The sequence below is a fragment of the Rhinolophus hipposideros genome (assembly GCF_964194185.1).
Source record: "Rhinolophus hipposideros genome assembly, chromosome: 2".
Taxonomy (NCBI): Eukaryota; Metazoa; Chordata; class Mammalia; order Chiroptera; family Rhinolophidae; genus Rhinolophus; species Rhinolophus hipposideros.
In genome coordinates this window covers 31,403,373-31,425,225 of record NC_138048.1, presented here as the reverse complement: position 1 = coordinate 31,425,225, position 21,853 = coordinate 31,403,373, and the positions used below count along the sequence as shown (strand labels likewise).

Below are 21,853 nucleotides of genomic sequence, written 5' to 3'. Positions count from 1 at the left end.
TATCACAAAGTCTGTATGCTAAACTAAAATTCACTCATGAGGACTTTCTCAAGCCCTTCTTCAGAGTATTGAATGTATATTTTAAAATTATTTATAAGCATGATTATCTTATTTCCAAGTTCAAAGCATATCAAAAGCAGTAAGTTAGATAGGGACACAGATAAAAAAATTATTGGTGCCAGAGACAGGTCCACTAACAGTTGAACGACATAAAAATTGAATGTGTGGATCATTCAAGGGAGAATGACTGTTAGAAACGTTTAACAACAACAGCAAAAGTACAACATGTAGAGTCATAGATCACAGTTTTCAAATGGGTTTTTGAATTAAAACAGGAAAGTTCAAGCAAATTTCAGGTTTTCGACTGGTTGCTTCAGGCAACATTCTTCAAGATCTATGTTTGCTCTCAATTTGAGTTAAGTATACATACTTTTCTCCTAGTACTTAGGTACTAACCATTGTGCTAAAGTTTATATAAATTTTAATTCTTTCAAAAGCGTATGAGGTGGTTATTATTTCTGATTTACAGATGAGGAAACAGATTTATGGAGGGTAAGCAACTGTTAGCAATAGCAAGTAAGCAGTAGAACCAGGATTCAAAATCTGGTCTTTCTGACTACAAATTTTAAATTCTTTTACTGTCACAGGACATTAGTGAGCCTACTTGGAAAAAAGAAGGTTCCATGGACAATTACATGTGATACTGTAGTTACAAAAAAGTTTTATTTACTACAGGATTTTTCAAAGCCTTTGCGATGCTACTGTACATTGTGCCTTTCCAAAAGAGTGACTGAGCATGCACTGTTTCTCAAACTTGCTTGATTTTGAAACTTCCCTCCTCCAGTTTCATCTTGAGGACTGGGTGTCCCACAGTGAGACATATTTCTTTTATCTGTAGGCCCAGGTGATGTCTGTATATTTTGAATCATAAGTGTAATAAACCATAATTGAAGTTCAAAATGGGAATCTACAGTTAATCATGATAAAACTTCATTATTTGCAGAGATGTTAAAGGGTATGACAGGTTGTAGGAGCAAAAAAATGGGTTCAGTGTGAGTGAGGAAATGGAAAGGCCAAAGGACGATATGTTGTAGAATGAGAGATTCACATTTGAGAACTTGAGAAGTGCAACGCTATTCCTTAAATTCATTCATGAATGTTTTTCTGAAATAGGGATGTGTAGAAGTTTGTTGGAGTAGAGTAAATTAAGGTGAGTCTATTGTTTTGAGTGAGTTGATTAATAGTTTTATAGGTTCAGAATGATGGCAGATTTTGATGATAGAGAGGAAAACTACGAATCAAGTATCAGAATATTTTAGGAATGTTGGAGAAGGTTTGGGTCAGTATGGTGATCACAAATATGGGTGAGGTTATATATCCAATTTATGGGAATTTTAAAAGAGGAATTATTGCAATAAAGTTAGAATATTAATTGGAAGTGGTAGTTCGAGAAGGAGATGGTTAATCCCTGCTTCTGGTTTTGTAAGTGGGAGAAGAATCTTGAGAGTCTTAAAAAAATAGTGTAGTCAATAAAAAGCTAGGATTCACTTAAACTAAGGTGGAGGCAATGTTCAAGGAAAAGATTCAGAATTTAAGGAAATTGTATTGACACTAGAAAGGATTTAGTGGGTTAGCGAAGAGATAGAAAAGAATGTAGATGAAAGGGTAGAGTTGAATTATGTAAGAAATGAGAAAAGCAAGGGAATGGGCCGGAGAGACTGGCATCTAGGATGGTAAAAGTGATTCCCAGGCCTGATGATGGAAGGCAGAGGATTGGAAAGTAGATTAGAGGGACATGGTAACACAGGAAATGGCTTATGGATAGGACAGTAACCCTCCAGAGATCTAGACTGGGAATTTGCTATAATGGTGCTGCTGTCTCAAACCTGCCTCCTAGATCGATAACTCTCATGGGAGTCCTCAGTAATTGAGGAGGCTGACTGATGTGGGCTGCTTCATCGTAGCTGCCTATTGAAAATTTAGTCATTATCTAAAACTTAACCTCAAAGCCCAGTTAAATTATGTCTTTCCAAGAACTCTTAATTAACTCAAACTTAAAAATAATCATACCTCTTTCTGAACTTCATAGGTCTTTGCACCTCTTATGTGATGCTTATCATATTCCATTATATATTCTAGCTTGCCAAATTGTTTACTCTGTGCTGTTTTACTATTAACTCTGTGACGGACACTGTCTTATTCATCTATAATCCCCATAGCATCTAGCATGCCTGGTTAAGAATATACTGGTTACGAATACCACCTCTGGAGTCAGACCAATGATGGATCAACATGATGACTTTGGACAATTATTTGGATTCTTCAAAGCTGAATTCTTCATCTGTGAAATAGAGATAATACCTTCACTGATCTCATGAGGTTTTTGTAAGGATTAAATAAAATAATTTGTGTAAAGTGCTTAGTGTAGTGCCTGGCAGTCGTAATTATTATCCTAAATACATGTTATGGAATAAATAAGTGAATGAGTTATTCCACGAGCTACTTAGGACCAAGTCATGCTCTTTAATTGTTTGGCTCATATATTTAGAATGAGAATAATTAGATTTTCCTATATGCTAATACTAATATACAATACTGAGGTCACTTAAAGAGATATTTTAATATAAAATATAATAATAACTACCATTTATTTGCACTATGTCACAGACATAATGCTAAATACTTCAATATAGACTATCTCACTTTAATCTTAACAATTGAAAAGCTGGTTATTCTGCCCTGTTTTCGAGATGAGAAACTGAGCCTAAGTGACAACTAGTAAGCAAGATACAAGTTGAGGTTGTCTGGCTTTAAAATCTGTACTCTTGAGCAGAATGCTATACCAGATAATCACCAGTAGAAAGGCACGTTATTTATTAAAATGCTCCAAAACCAACCTGGTATAAGACGGAGCAACTCAATTATAAAAAGTCCTAAAATTTTGGGAAGTCACAATAGTATTGATTAAAGGAAACAGTAACATTCTACAAAACAAGATAGAAGCACTTTTAACTCAGTGAGTCAGTTTGGGAATGTTAATCTGTAAATTGCAATTTAAGCAACTGATACTCCTTTTTAAAAACTACGTATTTTATTACATTTAAAATTGACTAGAAAGTGAATTGATATAAGGTAAAAGTTTTCTTACCATTTATTTAAGAATTATTTATTTTTGGTAGTCTAAGGAATGCTACTTTATTGAAAACTATTTAAAATGATCAAAGGCTTAAGTACAGAGCTTAACAACTTACATCAACGTTTGCTTCAAGAAATGAATGTAGTGAAATTAATGCTGTGTATTATATATTTAGGAGAGATTATTTCAGCTATATAGATTTCTGGATAAACTATAGTTCATTTATTATAATTGTTATTCAACAAGTTTTTTTATTTTTAAGTTGAGGTATTACATATAACACATTATACATATCTTAAATATATAGCTTGATGACTTTTTATACTTATGTACATACTTATGCACGAGATAGATTTCACAAATATTTGTTACTTGAATGCAAGAATCATAAGAGAAAACTCTGTAAGAAGTCTGAAAAATGTTGGTGAGGAAAGACAAGCTATTCCCAGTTGCATAGATGCTTAGATATGGAGTAGAACTAAAAATGTTTTTGGAAAATATTCCCAACTTCCAAGTCTCAGCTTCTTTTTTGTTTGCCTTCTCCCTGACCCCATCATAAAAATTTGAAAAGTTTTTTTGGTCATACGGACCAGCATTTATTGAACGCCTGTTGAATAATACACCCATCACCTAGATCAAGATACAGAACATTTCCAGTATATCAGAAGGCTTACTTGTATCCCGTCCCAGTCAATATTCCTTCCCTCCGTAGGTACTCTATTCAAGGCTTTTGTCCATTTTGAAGATTAAGTTGTCTTGCCTTTGCTTTGTAGGAATTCTTTATACATTCTGGTTATGAGTCCTTTGACAGATATACGAATTATACAGTATTATTAATTATAGTCACCATACTGTACATAGATACATGTATTACAAAGTATCTTTCAGTTTGTGGTTTACCTCTTTTTTTTTTTTTTTTTTGGGTTGTAGAGTAAGCGTTTATTATCAGAGTACCGGTGGTCTGAGGAGGCAGCAAGTTAACATCTCCAAAAACTCCCTTCACAGTCTCAGACTGGCTTGGGGTTTTTAAGGGAAAGTCTGAGCATTCCCCCAGAGGCTATCTGACGGTTTTGGAGGTCTGCTTGGAGCCTTCCCTTTGGCCACGTGATTCTGTGGTGGAGTCAGCAACCCAGGAACAATGATCGGATTAGCCTGGAAAGAATGCTAGACCTTAGAGATCGGGACCAATAAGCCTGAGGGTATTAATCATAAATTTCAGGGTAATTTTCTAAAACAGGGACCTGGGTGGGACGGGACATTTCAAGCTTAAGCCACAGGGAGATGATCTATTGCTAAGCTATAGGTAGGTGAGTAAAGCTGAGGGGGCGGGGAGGATGCAGAGAGGCCTCCACTGTGGGGGTGCCAACCAGTTGCCTTCTCATTCTCAATGATGAGGTGTGAGAATGTGAGAAAACTAAACAGCAGTTTAGTTTTAATGAAGTCAAGGTTAGGATTAATGCTACTTGTGCCTTGTTTGAGAAATCTTTGCCTACCCCAAGGTCTTGAAGATATCCCCCTCCTTTTTATTTTTGAAGCTTTCTTTGCTTTCTCTTTGACATTTAAATCTATGATCCATTTAAAATTAACTTTTTGTGTATAGTGTGAGGTAGAGGTTAGGTTTATTTATTTTCCCATTTGGTTATCAAATTGCTTCAGCATTACTTATTGAAAAGACCATCCCTTTCCCACTGAATTGCAGTAGTGTGTTTGTCATAAATAGGTGACCACATATGTGTGGATCTCTACCATTCATTTTTATTATGAAACCTGTGATACATTACAGTAAATTGTAAGTTCCTGGAAAGCTTGGCCTGTGTTTAATTTGCTTACTACACTATACTCAATGCCTAACAGTGCCAGGCACGAGATAGATTTCACAAATATTTGTTACTTGAATGCAAGAATCATAAGAGAAAACTCTGTAAGAAGTCTGAAAAATGTTGGTGAGGAAAGACAAGCTATTCCCAGTTGCATAGATGCTTAGATATGGAGTAGAACTAAAAATGTTTTTGGAAAATATTCCCAACTTCCAAGTCTCAGCTTCTTTTTTGTTTGCCTTCTCCCTGACCCCATCATAAAAATTTGAAAAGTTTTTTTGGTCATACGGACCAGCATTTATTGAACGCCTGTTGAATGCCAGGACTTTTGCCAGGGAATTTCTTATTTAGTGTTTAGAACCAGTTTTCCTCTTTTTTATTCTGTTGTCATCATATGTGTGTTGCTTAATGGGGACATTTTGTGAGAATCTGCTACTGTTCTGATTATTTTGTGACCTTGATGTTTTTACTCTGTCAGGTTCTGTAAAATGTATTAATATAAATTCTAAATCTAACAAGAAGTTAATTTAAAGCAAAGGATGGCTGTGAAAGGATTTATTTTATTACATTGTTTATCTCATCCAGATATTAAGTGATAATCTTTACCATGTTTTTGTAGAAATTGTCACAGAAGGAAAAAGGAAAAAGCCTTCATCTTCCGAGTTACATAAGGTATGCATTAGTTTTCTTTTAACCTATTCATTAGCTTTAGTTACTAATATTGAAAATATTTTGCTATGTGTCTTTTTAATAAAATTTAAAAAATACTATAAAACTAACTAATTAGTCATTTTTTGGGAATAGTGTATGCTGATTATCTGAGAGTTTAGCAGGAAACCCTTTCTGGGATCAGTCTTGTTTAAATCATTGTAAGATGTACCAGTTGTACTTTCCAGGCCTCATTTGAAATTTTATGTAAATCATAATGCAGCAGTTCTTTGATGACTGAATGTATTAGAGCTCCTCACGTTCATTCATTATAATCTTGTAGACAGAGAGAGTTATATTTAAGTCTTGTGCTGAAAATTAGTATTTGGAATATGTCCTTTTAAAACCTTTTTTTCTCTTCCTTTATTTCTTCTCTATTAGCTAAGAGTAGCAAAACAAGCAAAATAAAGTTTCTACCTACTTTGGAAGTTTTCAAAAACTTAATCCGTTTTTAAAAAGATAATCTTGTTTTTCTCTAGAACTTTGCGATTTAAATGCATTGGTACCCTGATTTACATTTTAATAACTTATTAGACACTTTTCTCTGAAGCATTCCAGGGTATGCACAGAGGACTTTAATTTGGTTCATTTCATGGAACGAGGGAGAAGTCTATGAGAGGGAATCAAGAGTGCCTTAGAAGACCACACATAGAGCATGGCTTCAGGGACTCTTTTTTGTACCTTAGCTTACTTCACATTTGTGGGATGTGGTTTCTTCTGTGTAAAATTCTGTGTAAAATTTTGAATTTAGCTTAAATGTGGTAAATGAGGGAGGTGAAAAAAATCTTACATTGGTACCATACCCAGTTTTTTAAAAATTTAATTTAATTATGAGTTTCAGGTACACAAAACAACATAAGGATTAGAGATGTATACCCCTCACAAAGTGATAACCCCACCAAATCTACTACCCATCTGATATTGTACATAGCTACTATAGTACCATTGACTGTATTCCCTATGCTGCACTTTACCTCCCGTGACTATCCATATATATATATATATATATATATATGGATATATATATGGATATGTATATACACACACACATTTATATATACACATATGTATTTATATATATAAACACACATGCATATACATATGCGTATATGTACATATATATATACACACACACACACATATATATACTGGTGGTGCCAAAAAAATGTATACAAGTGGATACTTTACTCAAGCAGTAGTTCGCTCTAGTTAGAAGTGTCTGGACACTGATGGTAACCACTTTGAGCACCTCTTGTAATTGCAGAAGTCAAACGTGACTTGTATTCATCTTTTTTATTGGTGTATATTGAGTATTACAATTTTAATAGTTTTTTTCTTTCTTAAAATGTGTATACATTTTTTTGGCACTGCGTGTGTGTGTGTGTGTGTGTGTGTGTATTATAATTGACATTCAGTATTATTTTATGTTGGTTTCGGGTGTACAGCACAGTGCTAAGACATTTATATAATCTGTGAAGTGATCCTCCCGATAAGTCCAGTACCCATCTGGCACCTTGCATAGTCTTTAAAATAATATCGACTGTATTCCCCATACTGTATTTCATAGCCCCGTGACTATTTTGTGACTACTGATTTGTACTTTCTAATCCCTTCAACCTTTATTACCCATCCCCAACCCTACTCCCATCTAGCAACCATCAGTTTGTTCTCTGTATCTATGAGTCTATTTCTGTTTTGTTTGCTCGTTTATTCTGTTCTTTAGATTCCACATATACGTGAGGTCATACGGTAATGTCTTTCTCAGTCTGAGTTACTTCACTTAGCATAATATCCTCTGGATCCATCTATGTTATTGCAAAGATAAAATTTCACTCCTTTTTATGGCAGAGTAACACTACATGTATAAATGTACCACAGTTTATCCAGTTGTCTGTTGCTAGGCATTTCAGTTGTTTCCCTATCTTGGCTATTGTGAATAGCACTGCAGTGAACAAAGCGATGCATATATCTTTGAATTAGTGTTTTGGATTTCTTGGTATAGATACCCTGGAGTGGAATTGCTGGGACATAAGGTAGTTCTATGTTAAATATATATATATATATATATATATATATGTATATATATATATATATATATGTATATATATATATGTATATGTATATATATATATATGTGTGTGTGTGTATATATATACACACATACACACACATATGTGTATATATGTTTATTTTATTAGTCTATTAGAATTTATTTGGTGTGTTTGACCTGCAGGATGATGTCAGGCTAGAGCAGAGGGAAAAGATCATAACCTTTATTTTTAATTTTTTGAGGAACCTCCATACTGTTTTCCATGGCTGCACCAATCTGTAATCCCACCAGCAGTGCACAAGGGTTCCCTTTTCTCCACCTCCTCACCAGGACTTGTTTGTTGATTTACTGATGATGGCTATTCTGACAGCAGTGAGGTGATATCTCATTGTGGTTTTTACCTGCATTTTTCTGATGATTAGTGACATTGGGCATCTTTTCATATGTCTATTGGTCACCTGTATATCCTCTTTGAAGAAATGTCTGTTCAGGTCCTCTGCCCATTTTTTAATTGGATTATTTGTTTTTTTTGGTGTTGAGCTGTATGAGTTCCTATACATTTTGGATATTAAACTCTTATTGGATGTATTACTGGCAAATATCTGCTCCCATTTAGTCGGATGTCTTTAACTACAATACCCCATTTTAAATATCTCTGTACTGACTACAGCTTCTTTTCTGTTAATAATACTTCCAGTGAAGTGAAATGTTCTGCTTTAGACAATTGCTTCATGGAATTTAATCTGAAATTCTACCATTAGAAATTTATAATACTGAGTAAATACATTTCTCTTTCTTATTTTCAGATGTACTACAGTATTTTTTAACTTTTTATTTTGAAGTAACTTTAGATTTACAGAAAAGTTACAGAAATGCCACAGAGTTTCTGTCTACTCTTCACTCAGCTTTCCCCGTTGTTAATACTTCATATAACCTTAGTACAGTCATCAAAATTAAGAAATTAACATTGGTACCATGCCTAAACTACAGAGGTTATTTGGATTTCTTTAGTTTTTCTACTAATGTCATTTTTCTGTTCCAGGATCCCATATTGCATTTAGTTGTCATATCTTCTTGATTTCCTGCAGTCTACGCCAGTTCTTCAGTCTTTTTTCTTTCATTACCATAACATGTTTAAAGAGTACTGGTCAGTATTTTGTCAAATATATCTCAGTTTGGGTTTATCTCAGGTTCCTTTTGATTAGATTAAGGGTATGACTTTTTGGGAAGAATACAACAGAAGTGATGTACCCTTCTCAGTGTGCCCTATCGGGGGTACATGATGATCATATGTCTTATTACTGGTGTTGTCAAGCTGGTTGGTTACCTGCTTAAGATGGTTGCTTCTTGGTTATTTCATTAGAGTTACTCCTTCCCATTGTAATAAATACATGTCTTGGGAGAGATCCTTTGAATCAATGCAAATATACTGTTTCTTCTCAAACTGTGTCAACCATTGTTTAGCATCTTGTGGTGGATATTGCCTGCAACAATTATATGTACACACGAGGTGTGACCATTAAGTTCCTGAACTTGTTGCAACAATGTTGCTAACCTTTTTTGATATCAGAGGGATAATTCATTATGAATTTGTAACAACTGGACAGTTAACCAAGTTTAGTATTTGGAAGTGCTGAAAAAGTTAGATGAAAACAACCTGAACTTTCGCCAACAATTCATGGCTGTTGCATCACGACAATGCACCAGCTCACACGGCACTGTCTGTCAGGGAGTTTTTAGCCAGTAAACAAATAACTGTATTGGAACACCCTCCCAACTTACCTGATCCGGCCCCCAGTGACTTCTTTTTTTATCTGAAGATAAAGGAAATATTGAAAGGAAGACATTTTGATGACATTCAGGACATCAAGGGTAATACGATGACAGCTCTGATGGCCAGTCCAGAAAAAGAGTTCCAAAATTGCTTTGAGGGGTGGACTAGGTGCTGGAGTCAGTGCATAGCTTCCCAAGGGGAGTACTTGGAAGGTGACTGTAGTGATATTCAGCAATGGGGTATGTAGCACTTTTTCTAGGGTGAGTTTATGAACTTAGTTATCTGATTGCGTGTATATATAATATTCTATTGGTGATTTTCTATTTTCCTCATTCCTTCTACGTTTACTAATTGAAAGTCTTTTGTAAGGGAGAGCTATCTCTCTTTTCCCCATATTTATTTATTCAATTATTGTATCAGTATGGATTGATTCATAGGTATTTATTTTATTCTATGGATTAGAATGTACTACTATTTCTATTGGTTTTGCTGATCAAAGTTTTTCAGCTTTAGCCTTGGGAGATCTTTTGGGTTGGCTCCTGTGCCCTTTTGACATCCTCTTATTTTTTTTTTTGATCCCTTCCTTATTTTCTGATACTGCAAGATACTTTCCAAGGAGTGCTGGTTCTTTTTATTAAAGAATGATATTTAGAAATCCAGGTCTGGGTGCTGGGTGTGCTTATTGCTGCTGGGGTGTCATTGTGTCTAGGCTCTCTTAATAGACATGACTAGAAAAATGTATGTGTACTACCCCCCCCCCACACACACATCTTTATTTCTCTACCGACTTCTCTGTATTTCTATAAAAAACCGTGAGTTTAATACACATACTTCCACTTCTAATCCAACACTACAGGACTTGTTCTGGCCTTCCTTTCCTTATTTTTAATTTTTTTGACCTCTCATGATCTACAATATATTTACATAGTTGTTCAACAATGAAATACACATAAAGTTGTACTACTGCATTTTAAAAATGTAGAATTTCTTTTAGAAAATTAGCATATTAAGTTCTTGTTAGTGGTTTATACTATAGCCTTTTCTCTTAAGACAGCGAGGGAAATTATTGAATTAGAACTTTTATGGATATAGGGACAAGACATTGATAATATTTTGAGTTTAAAGCATCTAAAAATATTTCTAAAGCATAACTAGTTTGCTGCAGAGAAGTTAGAAAATTCAGTTGAAAAAAAAATTCAGTTGAGCAAAATGAAAACCCAGACACAACCAAAATTAATACTTCAATGTATATTCTTCCAGTTTATCTATGTGATAAACAAATATTTAGATATTACAAAATATAAAACCACAAAATAATGTTTTATAATTTGCCTTTTCTATTTAACCATATACTATGAACATCATTTTCTGAAATCAAATTTAAAGATACTGGATACTTAACATGTCTTGGAGAACTATACTAGACATTAGTACCAGGGAAGCAAGCAGTAGTAAATATTTTTAATGACTATGTTATATTCCATTATATGGGTGTATCACTGTTAATTTAACTAATATCCTATTGTAATTTTGAGTTATTTTCAATTTTTTAAAAAATCACCAACAGTGCAGCAACCATTATCCTTGTAGCTAAATCTTTGGAACATTATTATCTACTAAATTATACTTGGCCTTTTGATAGAAGCTGGATATAGATTAATTCAAGACTGATCTCTGGATAGATGTGGAGTAAGAGTGTGAATACTTTGAATTCTGCTAATGTAAAGATCCATAGTCTTTGGATTTAGACATGGGGAGGTTGATAATCTATTTTGAAAGCAGAAAAACAAGACTTTCTAATCTTCCTTGGTAAGTCATAACCATATCTATGGCCACACACCCAATTTTCTTTAAATAAAAACTTCATATCTATGTAGTATCTGAACAAGTAAGTGATTAAGATTCTGAAGTGCTCAATTAAGAACATGGCAATGAGCATATCAGCCTGAACAGTTTAAAGAGTGTAAGTTAGCAATGTATAACTTTTCAATAGAATCCAGCATGTGTTTTTTCCCCTGATTATCTGCTTTTCATACATTCTCTTTTTGAGGGCATACTGTAATGAATTAGGTTTAAAATGAACCTCAGACTAACTGCATGAATTGATTTGCTAAATGGCTTGTTTAGTATTATATCTGAATATTAGTAAATAAATGTTCTTGAGCTTTATTTTTTGGAAGTTATTAGAGTTTTATCAATGTATTTAAGTATAACTTGAAAGGAAAGGGATTTAGAACTCATTTTTTCCTTAAATGATTAAATTTAAATCTTTAAAGTATTAGGAAACTATTAAAAAATCCTTAAAAGGATTAGGAGTCCATCTGATTCTTGTAATGGAATTATAATATAGGCTTTGTAGAATCATTAATAGCTTAAGAATCTTTATTGATTGTACACATTTGAGACTGATTAAAATTTGTCTAAGAAGAGATCAGATTGTGGCAAAAAGGCTTACACTATTTTTGATCAGTTAATCATTAAGAAAAAGGTATAGAAAAAAATTGACAGTAGAGTAGTTAGTTGTACTTGAAGTCTGTTTTCCAATCATAAACAATATTAGAGTGAGAGATTTAGATCTATAATTTATTGACCAAGAAACTGACACAGAAATAGTTCTGGAGATATAAATGTTGTTTTTCCTCTTGCCTTTAATAATTGCATGGTATTCCTATTAAAAAAATAAAACACTTGGGGGCGGCCAGATGGCTCTGTTTGTTAGAGAGCGAGCTCTTAACAACAGGGTTGCCAGTTCAATTCCCACATGAGCCAGTGAGCTGCGTCCTCCACAAGTAGATTGATGACAACAAGCTGCTGCTGAGCTTCCAGAGGAGCGGCTGGGTGGCTCAGTTGGTTAGAGTGCGAGCTCTCAACAACAAGGTTGCCGGTTCCCGTATGGGAGGGTGGGCTGCACCCCCTGCAACTAAGATTGAAAACGGCGACTGGACTTGGAGCTGAGCTGCACTCTCCCCAACTAGATTGAAGGAACAACTAGTTAGAGCTGGTGGGCCCTGGAAAACACACTGTTCCCCAGTTTTCCCCAATTAAGAAAAAAAAATTTGGAAACTATAGGAGAACACAAAAATGAAAAAAATCTCATTTAGCTCACCATTCAAAGATAATCATGTAAAACATTTTTATGTCTATTCTATATTTTTTCTATATGTGGATTTTTTTACATTGTAAAAGATTATTATGTACATATGCTTTTCTACTTATTATATTGGAAATAATTTTTTATGTTAATTATTCTTCTGGAACATTTATTTAATAACAACTATATAATATATCACTGTTTGGCTTTACCATATTTTTTTTATTATCATTGTTTCTAGTTTTTGTTTAAGAAATACCTAGTCTATATCCCTGTTCAAAAGTATTTGTTATATATGTACTTTTATTTTATTTCCATAGGATAAATTCCTAAAAGTAGAATTGCTAAGTAAGAGTACATAAACATTTTCAAGGTTTTTATACTAGTTTAGAGTTTTAATAACTATCCAGATATCATGAGTCTATACTTTGGGAAAAATAGAGAGGGGCCCTTTTTGAAAACAGGGTAGATTATCTTAATATTTTGTCCCTACTAATGGAAGTATACATGAATATTTGTTAAGGTAAATAATTCATTGATATTGAGTCTAAGCCACTCATAGGTAAAAAAGATAAAAACTAATTAGTGTGAGAAAAGAATATAAATTCTTCCATAGAGGCCATCAATGTTCTTTTATAAGATACTCATTTTACAAAGGACTCGGCACCTATACCCAACTCTTACTTGTGCTAAATCTCAGTTGTTGTCCTACAAGTTTGAGCTGGACATCTTTTTAGGTTAAAACTAGGGTCATATAACAGATTACCCCAAAACTTAGTGGTTTAAACTTATTTTGCTCATGAATCTGCAGTCTGTGCAGGGTTCACTTGGAGATAGCTTGTTTTTGTTCCACTTGGAGTTAGCTAGGTTGTCTTGGAGGCTGGGGTTTGGAATCACCTGAAAAGCTCACTCACTCACCTTAATACCTGTGCTGGGAAGACTCATATATATTGGTGCAAGTCTACTTCTTTTTGACTTTTCTACCATAGTGGCTTCAGGGTATCCAAGATTGTTTCACTTGTTGGCTCAGGGCTCCCAAGGTGTGTGTGTCTGTTAGTACATGCAGACCCACAGAAAAGTCCTGAGACTGAAAATCTATCTCTGCAAGAGGGCAGGGAAAAACGGAAGAAAGAGGCTGGCCACTCCAGCCGGGCAATCAACAGAGGCTGTTAAGTAAACTTAAATGTGAGGCACGTCTTGGGTGGCTGCAAGATGAAGTGGATTTCCTGAGTCACTTGGCAGGTGACAAAGAATTACATAAGGTAAAAGGGGGCAGTAGTCATGGGTAGTAGTACATGAATGCTACCAGGTATGGGAAATAACTTGGCATGCTTGACCACATCAGGACAACAGCCTATTCCAAGAACCACCACATAGTTAGAGGCAGGGGAGGGGTGCTGATTTACTATGTCGGAATGAACATAGACTACATCAGACAGTCTTTAAGGTGAGGTTGGCAGTAAGCAATCTCCTTTTTGACCCTGTCCAGCTCTTGAGTCAGATAGTGGTCACGTCATGGAACAATCTCTCCTCCACAGTACAGAGAGACAGAGAGTGAAGGAAAAAAGGGGAAGGAAGGGAGAATACACAAGCATGTGAGAGCTAGGCAGAAGCTGTATTGCATTTGACCGTATGACCTAGTTTTGGAAGTCCAAGCTGTGGCCACATTCAAGGGGAAGGAGCATAGACCACACCTGATGTTGGAGCACTCTCAGTGTTACTTTGTAAAAAGACCATTTGGGAGGTGGATTATTGGTGTGGCCATCTTTGAAAAATACAGTAAGCCATAGCATGTAGGCTAAATAACCTGCTCACAAAGGATTCATGGGTGTGAACAGTCTGAAGCCTTACTGCCTGAAGAAGTAAATATTGTTCCCTAATTAAGAATATGAAGGAAATGGTTGATTTAGAGATAACGTTACAGATGAAGAATTATAAACAGGTACCTTTTTATATACAATACATATGAGTAATACATTACTAGTGTCTTGGAGGATTAACTCAGAGGTGCTAGTGAAATAAAAGAGTTGAGATACATTTTCTTCATGTTTATTCTATCCTTCAGACTTATGTTTTACTCTCATGATATCATTTTATGGATTGTTCTGGTTATAGTTGATATAGTACAGTGTTTATTATATGTTATATTTTATAGGCTGAACTTGATGCTTAACCATTATTTATAACTTTATCTTAATATGAAAGTTAAGGTATTAAGTTCTAAACAAATGATTTCAAACTTGTATCATTCATTCATTTATTCAGCATGTCATGAGCCATACATATTGGAGATGTAAAGGTGATTAAGTCAGGGCCTTCTTTAAGGACCTACACAGTTTGGAGAAGACAGACATGTAGACAAATAATTATAATATGATATGTATAATATAAATAATGTACCAAATACATTCCCAGAGAAAGGAATGCCTTGGTGTAGGAGTGATGGTTATGTGGATAGGAGAATAATTTTAGGCAGAATCTGAAGTATTTTACACGGGAGAAGTAGAGAGGGCATACTAGATTGAGAGAGTGGTATATTCAAAGGTCTAGAGATATAAAATTATATGACATGTTTGAAGAAGATTGAGTAAACTCAGTGTGGCGGGGTATAGAGTTTGTGATATGTGAATGATGGGAAGGAGCTTAAATTAAGTTTTATCTGTAAGTAATGGGTGCCATTGTTGTATTTTAATTGTTGTAGTCATAATTAGAATTGTATATTAGAGGGCCCTGGATACCATTTGAAAGATTAGAAGGGGAAGAGACTGTAGGTAAGAGAATAGTTGTGAAGCTATTGTGATACTTCATTTATCTACCTTTATACTGAATGAGGAGTTTCTTTTTTAAATAAAATTGTATTTAACTACTTATAAATTTAGTACTGAGTTTAAAACTTTTAAAGCTAATAGCAAAATATTAATACAGGGTAATTTAATGGTTCTGTTTGCTGGTTCAGCTCTTATTTATATTTTAATTAAACTCATTATTTTCTCATTCTGATTTCAGATAACAAAGATGTTTAATGCAAAATCACAGGATGTTTGTGTTAAATCATCACTGTCCAAACTCAGAAGCTCAGAACGGTGGGACCTCCCTTTGCAGGGGGTAAATAAAAACTAATTTCTTTTAAGTATATAGTATTATTTGGTGTGTTTAAAATACTTTAGTAAAACTGAATTTTTATTTTCTTATATATCCTTTTATGGATTTGCTGTGTTATTTATTTGTAGGTTTAAATTAGCTTATATCTGGGATATGTTGAACTGATTCTTTGAGGTTAGTGTCTTCTTCAGTTTAAATCTAAGTGTACCGTATGCGTGTTATTTTCTTCATGAAATTTAAATCTCATTATTATTAAATAAATTATTTAAATTTGTGAGAATATTAAGCTTATTAGAATCATTTGCCCTTTTTTTTTGTAAATTTGAGAGGTGTATGTTAAAGGGTAACATAACATAAGACAACTGTTTTTCAGAAGATATTCTGTTTATGAATCTGGATTTTAATTTTATCACTATTAAACATTATAGAGATCTCATGAATAAGGCTTAATTCAGATAGCACTTTTTAAGTACTTTTTTTTTTTTTAAAGATTTTTATTGGGGAAGGGAAACAAGACTTTATTGGGGAACAATGTGTATTTCCAGGACTTTTTATTGGGGAACAGTAATATGTTTTTCCCAGGACTCATCAGCTCTATCCAAGTCAAGTTGTTGTCCTTACAATCTAGTTGCAGAGCGCACAGCTCGCTGGCTCATGTGGGAATCGAACCTGCAACCCCGTTGCCCAGAGCTCGCGCTCTAACCAACTGAGCCACCTGTCCTTCCTAAGTACTTTTTTTCTTGCTTTGCACAACTCATGGTCAATTTTTTTAAAATAGAATTTTTCTCAGATTTTTCAGTTTATCCATTTGATGTTATATGAGTCCATTAGGGCTAACATAATAATATACCACTGACTGTGTGGCTTAAAAATTTATTTGCTCACAATTCTGCAAGCTGGAAGTCCAAGATCAAGGTGTCAACAGGTTTGGTTTCTCTAAGGCCTCTCTCTGTGTCTTACAGATGGCTGTCTTCTTGCTGTGTTCTCATATGGCTTTTTTTCTGTGCTCCATCCCCATCCGTGGTGTTTCTTTCTGTTCTTACAAGGACACAAGCCCTGTTAGATTAGGGCCTTGCCCTTATGACCTCATTTAACTTGAATTACCTCTCCATCTCCACAGACAGTCATATTGGTGGCTAGGCGGACATCAACATATGAATTTGGTGGAGGAGAGGGGACAAAATAGCATTAGTATTTTAAGATAACAAATTTTAAGACACCTTGAATATATGTGTTTCAATGTCGCAGACAAGAAAAATTAACTATTTATTATATCTTGTTCTCAGAGGAAAGATTTGTCATTAGTATTAGTTGCTTTAACATTATTTAAAAATTAAATTATTAAATAATTCATTTTTTAAATACAAGGTCCAAAAAAGGGAAATAATAAATGGGACCAGATGACTTCTGTTGACAAAAAAATAAAAAATATTTATATAAGTTTAGAAAATTTGGGCTGTATAGAAAAGGACAACAACGTGAAGCAAAGAATCCTTTCCTCTCCTTTTCCTAAAGGGAACTAACAGTTATTTTTTCATTCCTTTCAAGGATAAGGCAAATGTATATGCGCTTATATTATTTTGATTATTTTTTTGATTGTTGCACAAAAGGGGTAATGAAATACATATTGTTCTGTGCTTTGCTCTTTTAAGTTACTATACCTTAATTTTTTTTGTTTTAACACATTTAGATCTGCCTCTTTAATTTTTGATGGCTTTGTAATACTCCAAAGATATACTTTACACTATAATTTATTTACTTAGTGCATTCAGACACTTTGGTTGTTTCCAGAGTTTTGTAATAGAAATAGTGTTTCATAATCATCAGAGAAATGCAAATAAAAACCACAATGAGATATCACCTCACCCCAGTCAGAATGGCTATCATCAATAAGACAAATAGTAACAAGTATTGGAGAGGCTGTGGAGAAAAAGGAACCCTCATACACTGTTGGTGGGAATGCAGACTGGTGCAGCCGCTATGGAAGGCAGTGTGGAGGTTCCTCAAAAAATTACAAATAGAATTACCATATGACCCAGCAATCCCTCTCCTGGGTATCTACCCCAAAAATTTGAAAACATTTATACATAAAGACACGTGTGCTCCAATGTTCATTGCAGCTTTGTTTACGGTGGCCAAGACATGGAAACAACCAAAATGTCCTTCGATAGATGAATGGCTAAAGAAGTTGTGGTATACACAATGGAATACTATTCAGCGGTAAGAAAAGATGATATAGAAATATTTGTGACAACATGGATGGATCTTGAGAGTATAATGCTAAGTGAAATAAGTAAAGCAGAAAAAGTAGAGAACCTTATGATTTCACTGATATGTGGTACATAAACCAAAAACAACAAAAGAACAAGACAAACAAATGAAAAACAAAAACTCATAGACACAGACAATAGTTTAGTGGTTACCAGAGGGTAAGGGGGGGTGGGAGGGTGGGAGATGAGGGCAAAGGGATCCAAATATATGGTGATGGAAGGAGAACTGACTCTGGGTGGTGAACACACAATGGGATTTATAGATGATGTAATACAGAATTGTACACCTGAAATCTATGTAATTTCACTAACAATTGTCACCCCAATAAATTTAAAAAAAAGAAAAAGGAAACTGTTTCAGTGAACATCATTTTTCACATACAGGGAATCATTTTTGAGTGGGTCTAAGGGAGTTTGTGTATTAAGTTTTAATAGATATTGCAAATTTGTCTCACAGAAAATTTGCTCCAAATTTTATTGTCGTCAATGAGATCTCCCATTTTTGTACAAACTTACTAGCACTGGGTGTTATCACACAGTGAAATTGTTGCCAATTTAATAGGAAGAAAAAATACTATTTAAAGAAAATTTTGTGTTTGCATTTATATATTTTTCTTTATGTTTGAATATTGAATTTATTATAGAGTAAAAATTATATATATTATATATAGTTGGCCCTTCCATATTCATGGGTTCCACATCCATAGGTTCAATCAACTGCAGATGGAAAATATTCAGAAAAAAATGTTATGCTATTGCTGACGTGTACTATATAGTTAGTACTCTTATCACTTAGGCAATTACAAAGGTTTTAGGAGCTCTGTGCCAAGAATTGGGGATATATATATATATTATATATATAGGGATATATGTAATATATATAATATATAATATATATATAATACATATAATACAATATATATAATATATAATATATAATAATTATTATTATATATACACAAATTATATATGTATATAATTTTGTTTTCCTAATGTTTAACAGCCATCAAGGTTCATCCATGTATAACATGTCAGAATTTTCTTCCTTTTTAAGGCCAGATAGTATTTCATTTTATTTCATCATACATACATACATATATATATATATATATATATATATATATCACATTTTGTTTTTCCATTCATTTGTTGATGGGACATGTGAATTGCTTATAACTTAGCTTTTGTGGCCAATGCTGCTGTGACCATGGGTGTATAAATATCTCTTCAAGAAAGACGGTGTTTTAAACTTACTGTGTATGTAATCATTATACATCCTTGTGAGATAGCTACTATTATTATATCCATTTCAGATAAGGAGACTGATACGTAGAAATAAGATAAATAGTTTATTTGTCTAGATTCACAGTGTGTATTAAATAAATTAATTTCAACTTTTGTTTCTATTCAGATTAAGTCTATACTGTTAGTAAAATGTCCGACTCTTTCGTAACATTTTCCATGCATCAATTCATGAGAAACCAATTGTAATTGTAATGCATTCCAATTGTTATTAGTTTGGTGCAAAATAATTGTGGTTTAAAGGTTAAAAATAATTGCAAAAACCGCAGTTACTTTTGTACCTACCTAATATAAATGCAGCTAATTAAGAATCACAGGCATTATGTAACTTGGCATGTAATAATTTTTGTTATTTCCTTTAGACACATTAAAATATTTTTATAGTTATGTAAACTTTAGAATCTCAAAAAGTTGATTACCTGACAAAAGTTGCCTTGAAATTTTAAAATCTATTCCTACTATTACTGCACTAGCAAAAGAGCTGCCTGTTTTGTAGATTGCATTTTCCCCACTCTGTGAACTGCTATGAATTTGGCTGGTTGTTTTGAATTTCTAAGTAAAATGAAAATTTAAGTGCATCTTCATTGTCATATTGCTATAATTATTATTAAAATTCCATTTGTTTTTCCTAGTGGGACAGAAGCCTAAGAAACAAGGTCTTCTCTCTAGACCATAAAAGTAAAAAAGGTGTCCGTGGGCGTCCTGTCACTTCTAACACATCACCAGAAAGGTAAGATACATGTGTATGTGACATAGGATGGGCTCATTCTATGTGTAAATAGTGTGACCACGGGAGATTCATTTATTCTCTTTAGGTCTCAATTACCACAACTTTTAAAATGTAAGGATTAACTTCAGTGGCCTCTAAGGTTCCTTCCAAGCTCTAACCTTCTGTGATTCTGTCATCTTAACTCCTTATATTTGTGAGTTTGGAACATCTTGATAAGAAGTAGCTGATAATGCAAGAGTTACATATAGATGTTATAATGCTTGATTTATCATTTGTGGTCTGCAGTCAAAAACATACTTCATTTAGCAACTGTGTTCCTGTAGTCATAGTATTAATGCATTATGGTTATACTGGAATTAAATATTTGGGGGATTCAGATTACAGTTATCAGAAGGAACTTAGAGCGTGTCAGGGTTGGACATCAGTAAATGATTAGAAAGGTGTTATTTTACAAAAGGGTGTTGAAATTTTGAATTTTCTTTTAGAATAGTAATGATTAAAAAGTGACAACAGCAAGGTAAACTTTACCATTGTTGGGAGATCACACAAAATAGAAGACCAGTTCTTGGATTTATGTCAGAGTACTCTATTAGCTACTTACCGTATTTTGCCGTGTATAATGCGCACTTTTTTTGCGCATTATACACGGCAAATTTGTGAGTGAAAAATAAGGATGCGCATTATACGTGGGTACTAAAAAATTAAAAGATTTTTTTCCGTGAAAGTTTGGGCCAAAAACATGGGTGCACATTATACACGGGAGCACATTGTAAACAGCAAAATACGGTAGTCATCTTGTCTGTAGGAAATATAAAAACGTATCCGTGACTCCATAGAAGTTTATATACTTCCTGACCTACCATACAAGGGATAAATTGTAAAGGTGAATAGAGCAGCTCTATAAATTCAACGATTTTGCTTTGAGCCTCAGAATAGCCATGAACTCAACTTATAGACTTGGTTTCTCCAAAGATTATTGTGGTTATATCAAAAGTTATATTTGATCTGAGAGATGGAGTGATAGAAGTAGAGGAATCCTATTTTTTAATTAAAAAAATAAACATTTTTCTGAGGGTTTGCATACATAAGGTTGTTTTATGGGAGAAATGTTTTAAAAACCTTGCATACTTCAAAATTCATATCATTCAAGTCTCATTTTCCCATAAGAGTTCTTGTAAAGTGGTGGGAACAGGTTCTTTGAGTATACCAATCTATTATTATTGTAACGTATCATCCCTTTAATATTGCCTTTTAATTTCCAGGCATTATCTCTAATATCTAATATTTTCCAGTTTGTTATTTCCTAAATTATCGGCCTAGCATAAAGTGGCAATTGTTTAGCTTTCGTTATAGAGTTTACCACATTTGACTTCTGTTCCAAAGGTACTAATTTTCAGACATGTTATCTGCATTAGAACTATGATGTCTACTTAATGACATTGTTAGAGGATAAAAGAAGATTTTAAAGTTTAATAGCAGTGGATATTGAAATAAAAGCACAGCAGTGATTAAAGTTATCGTGTTTTTAAAACACAGAAAGAACACTGTTGTTAACATGGTCCTGACAAAGGAAGGTGGATGATTCTTTTTATTGGTCAAAGTAATGCAACCAGTAGGCAACACTGTAAGCAGCTTTATAGTCTACTCCGCTAGCCAGCTTTGGAATAATACAACGTGATTTTTGACATATTTTTTAAATTTGGAGGGCTTTGTATTATTTCAAAAGTTGTGCTTGGAGTAATACTTTATTACTTATTAATAGCTATATTGCATTAATTTAAATTCACAAAGTTAAAATGTTCATAAGATGCTTCTGCATTGTGTTTTTAAGGAAATGTGGTTGCATATTTAAAAGTGGAATTTTTTTTGAATA

General features: G+C 33.7%; 1 protein-coding gene across 8 annotated transcripts in view; it reads left to right on the top strand.

Annotated features, from left to right (window-relative positions):
• SENP7 (SUMO specific peptidase 7) overlaps window positions 1–21,853 on the top strand; it is a 118,791-nt gene that overhangs the window by 2,138 nt on the left and 94,800 nt on the right. For all 8 annotated transcript variants that reach the window (XM_081026638.1, XM_081026636.1, XM_081026641.1 and 5 more), the window contains exons 2-4: window positions 5,573–5,625; window positions 15,583–15,681; window positions 19,883–19,980. In XM_081026638.1, coding sequence (XP_080882764.1) covers window positions 5,573–5,625; window positions 15,583–15,681; window positions 19,883–19,980 — 250 coding nt within the window. The remainder of the gene's footprint in view (window positions 1–5,572; window positions 5,626–15,582; window positions 15,682–19,882; window positions 19,981–21,853) is intronic.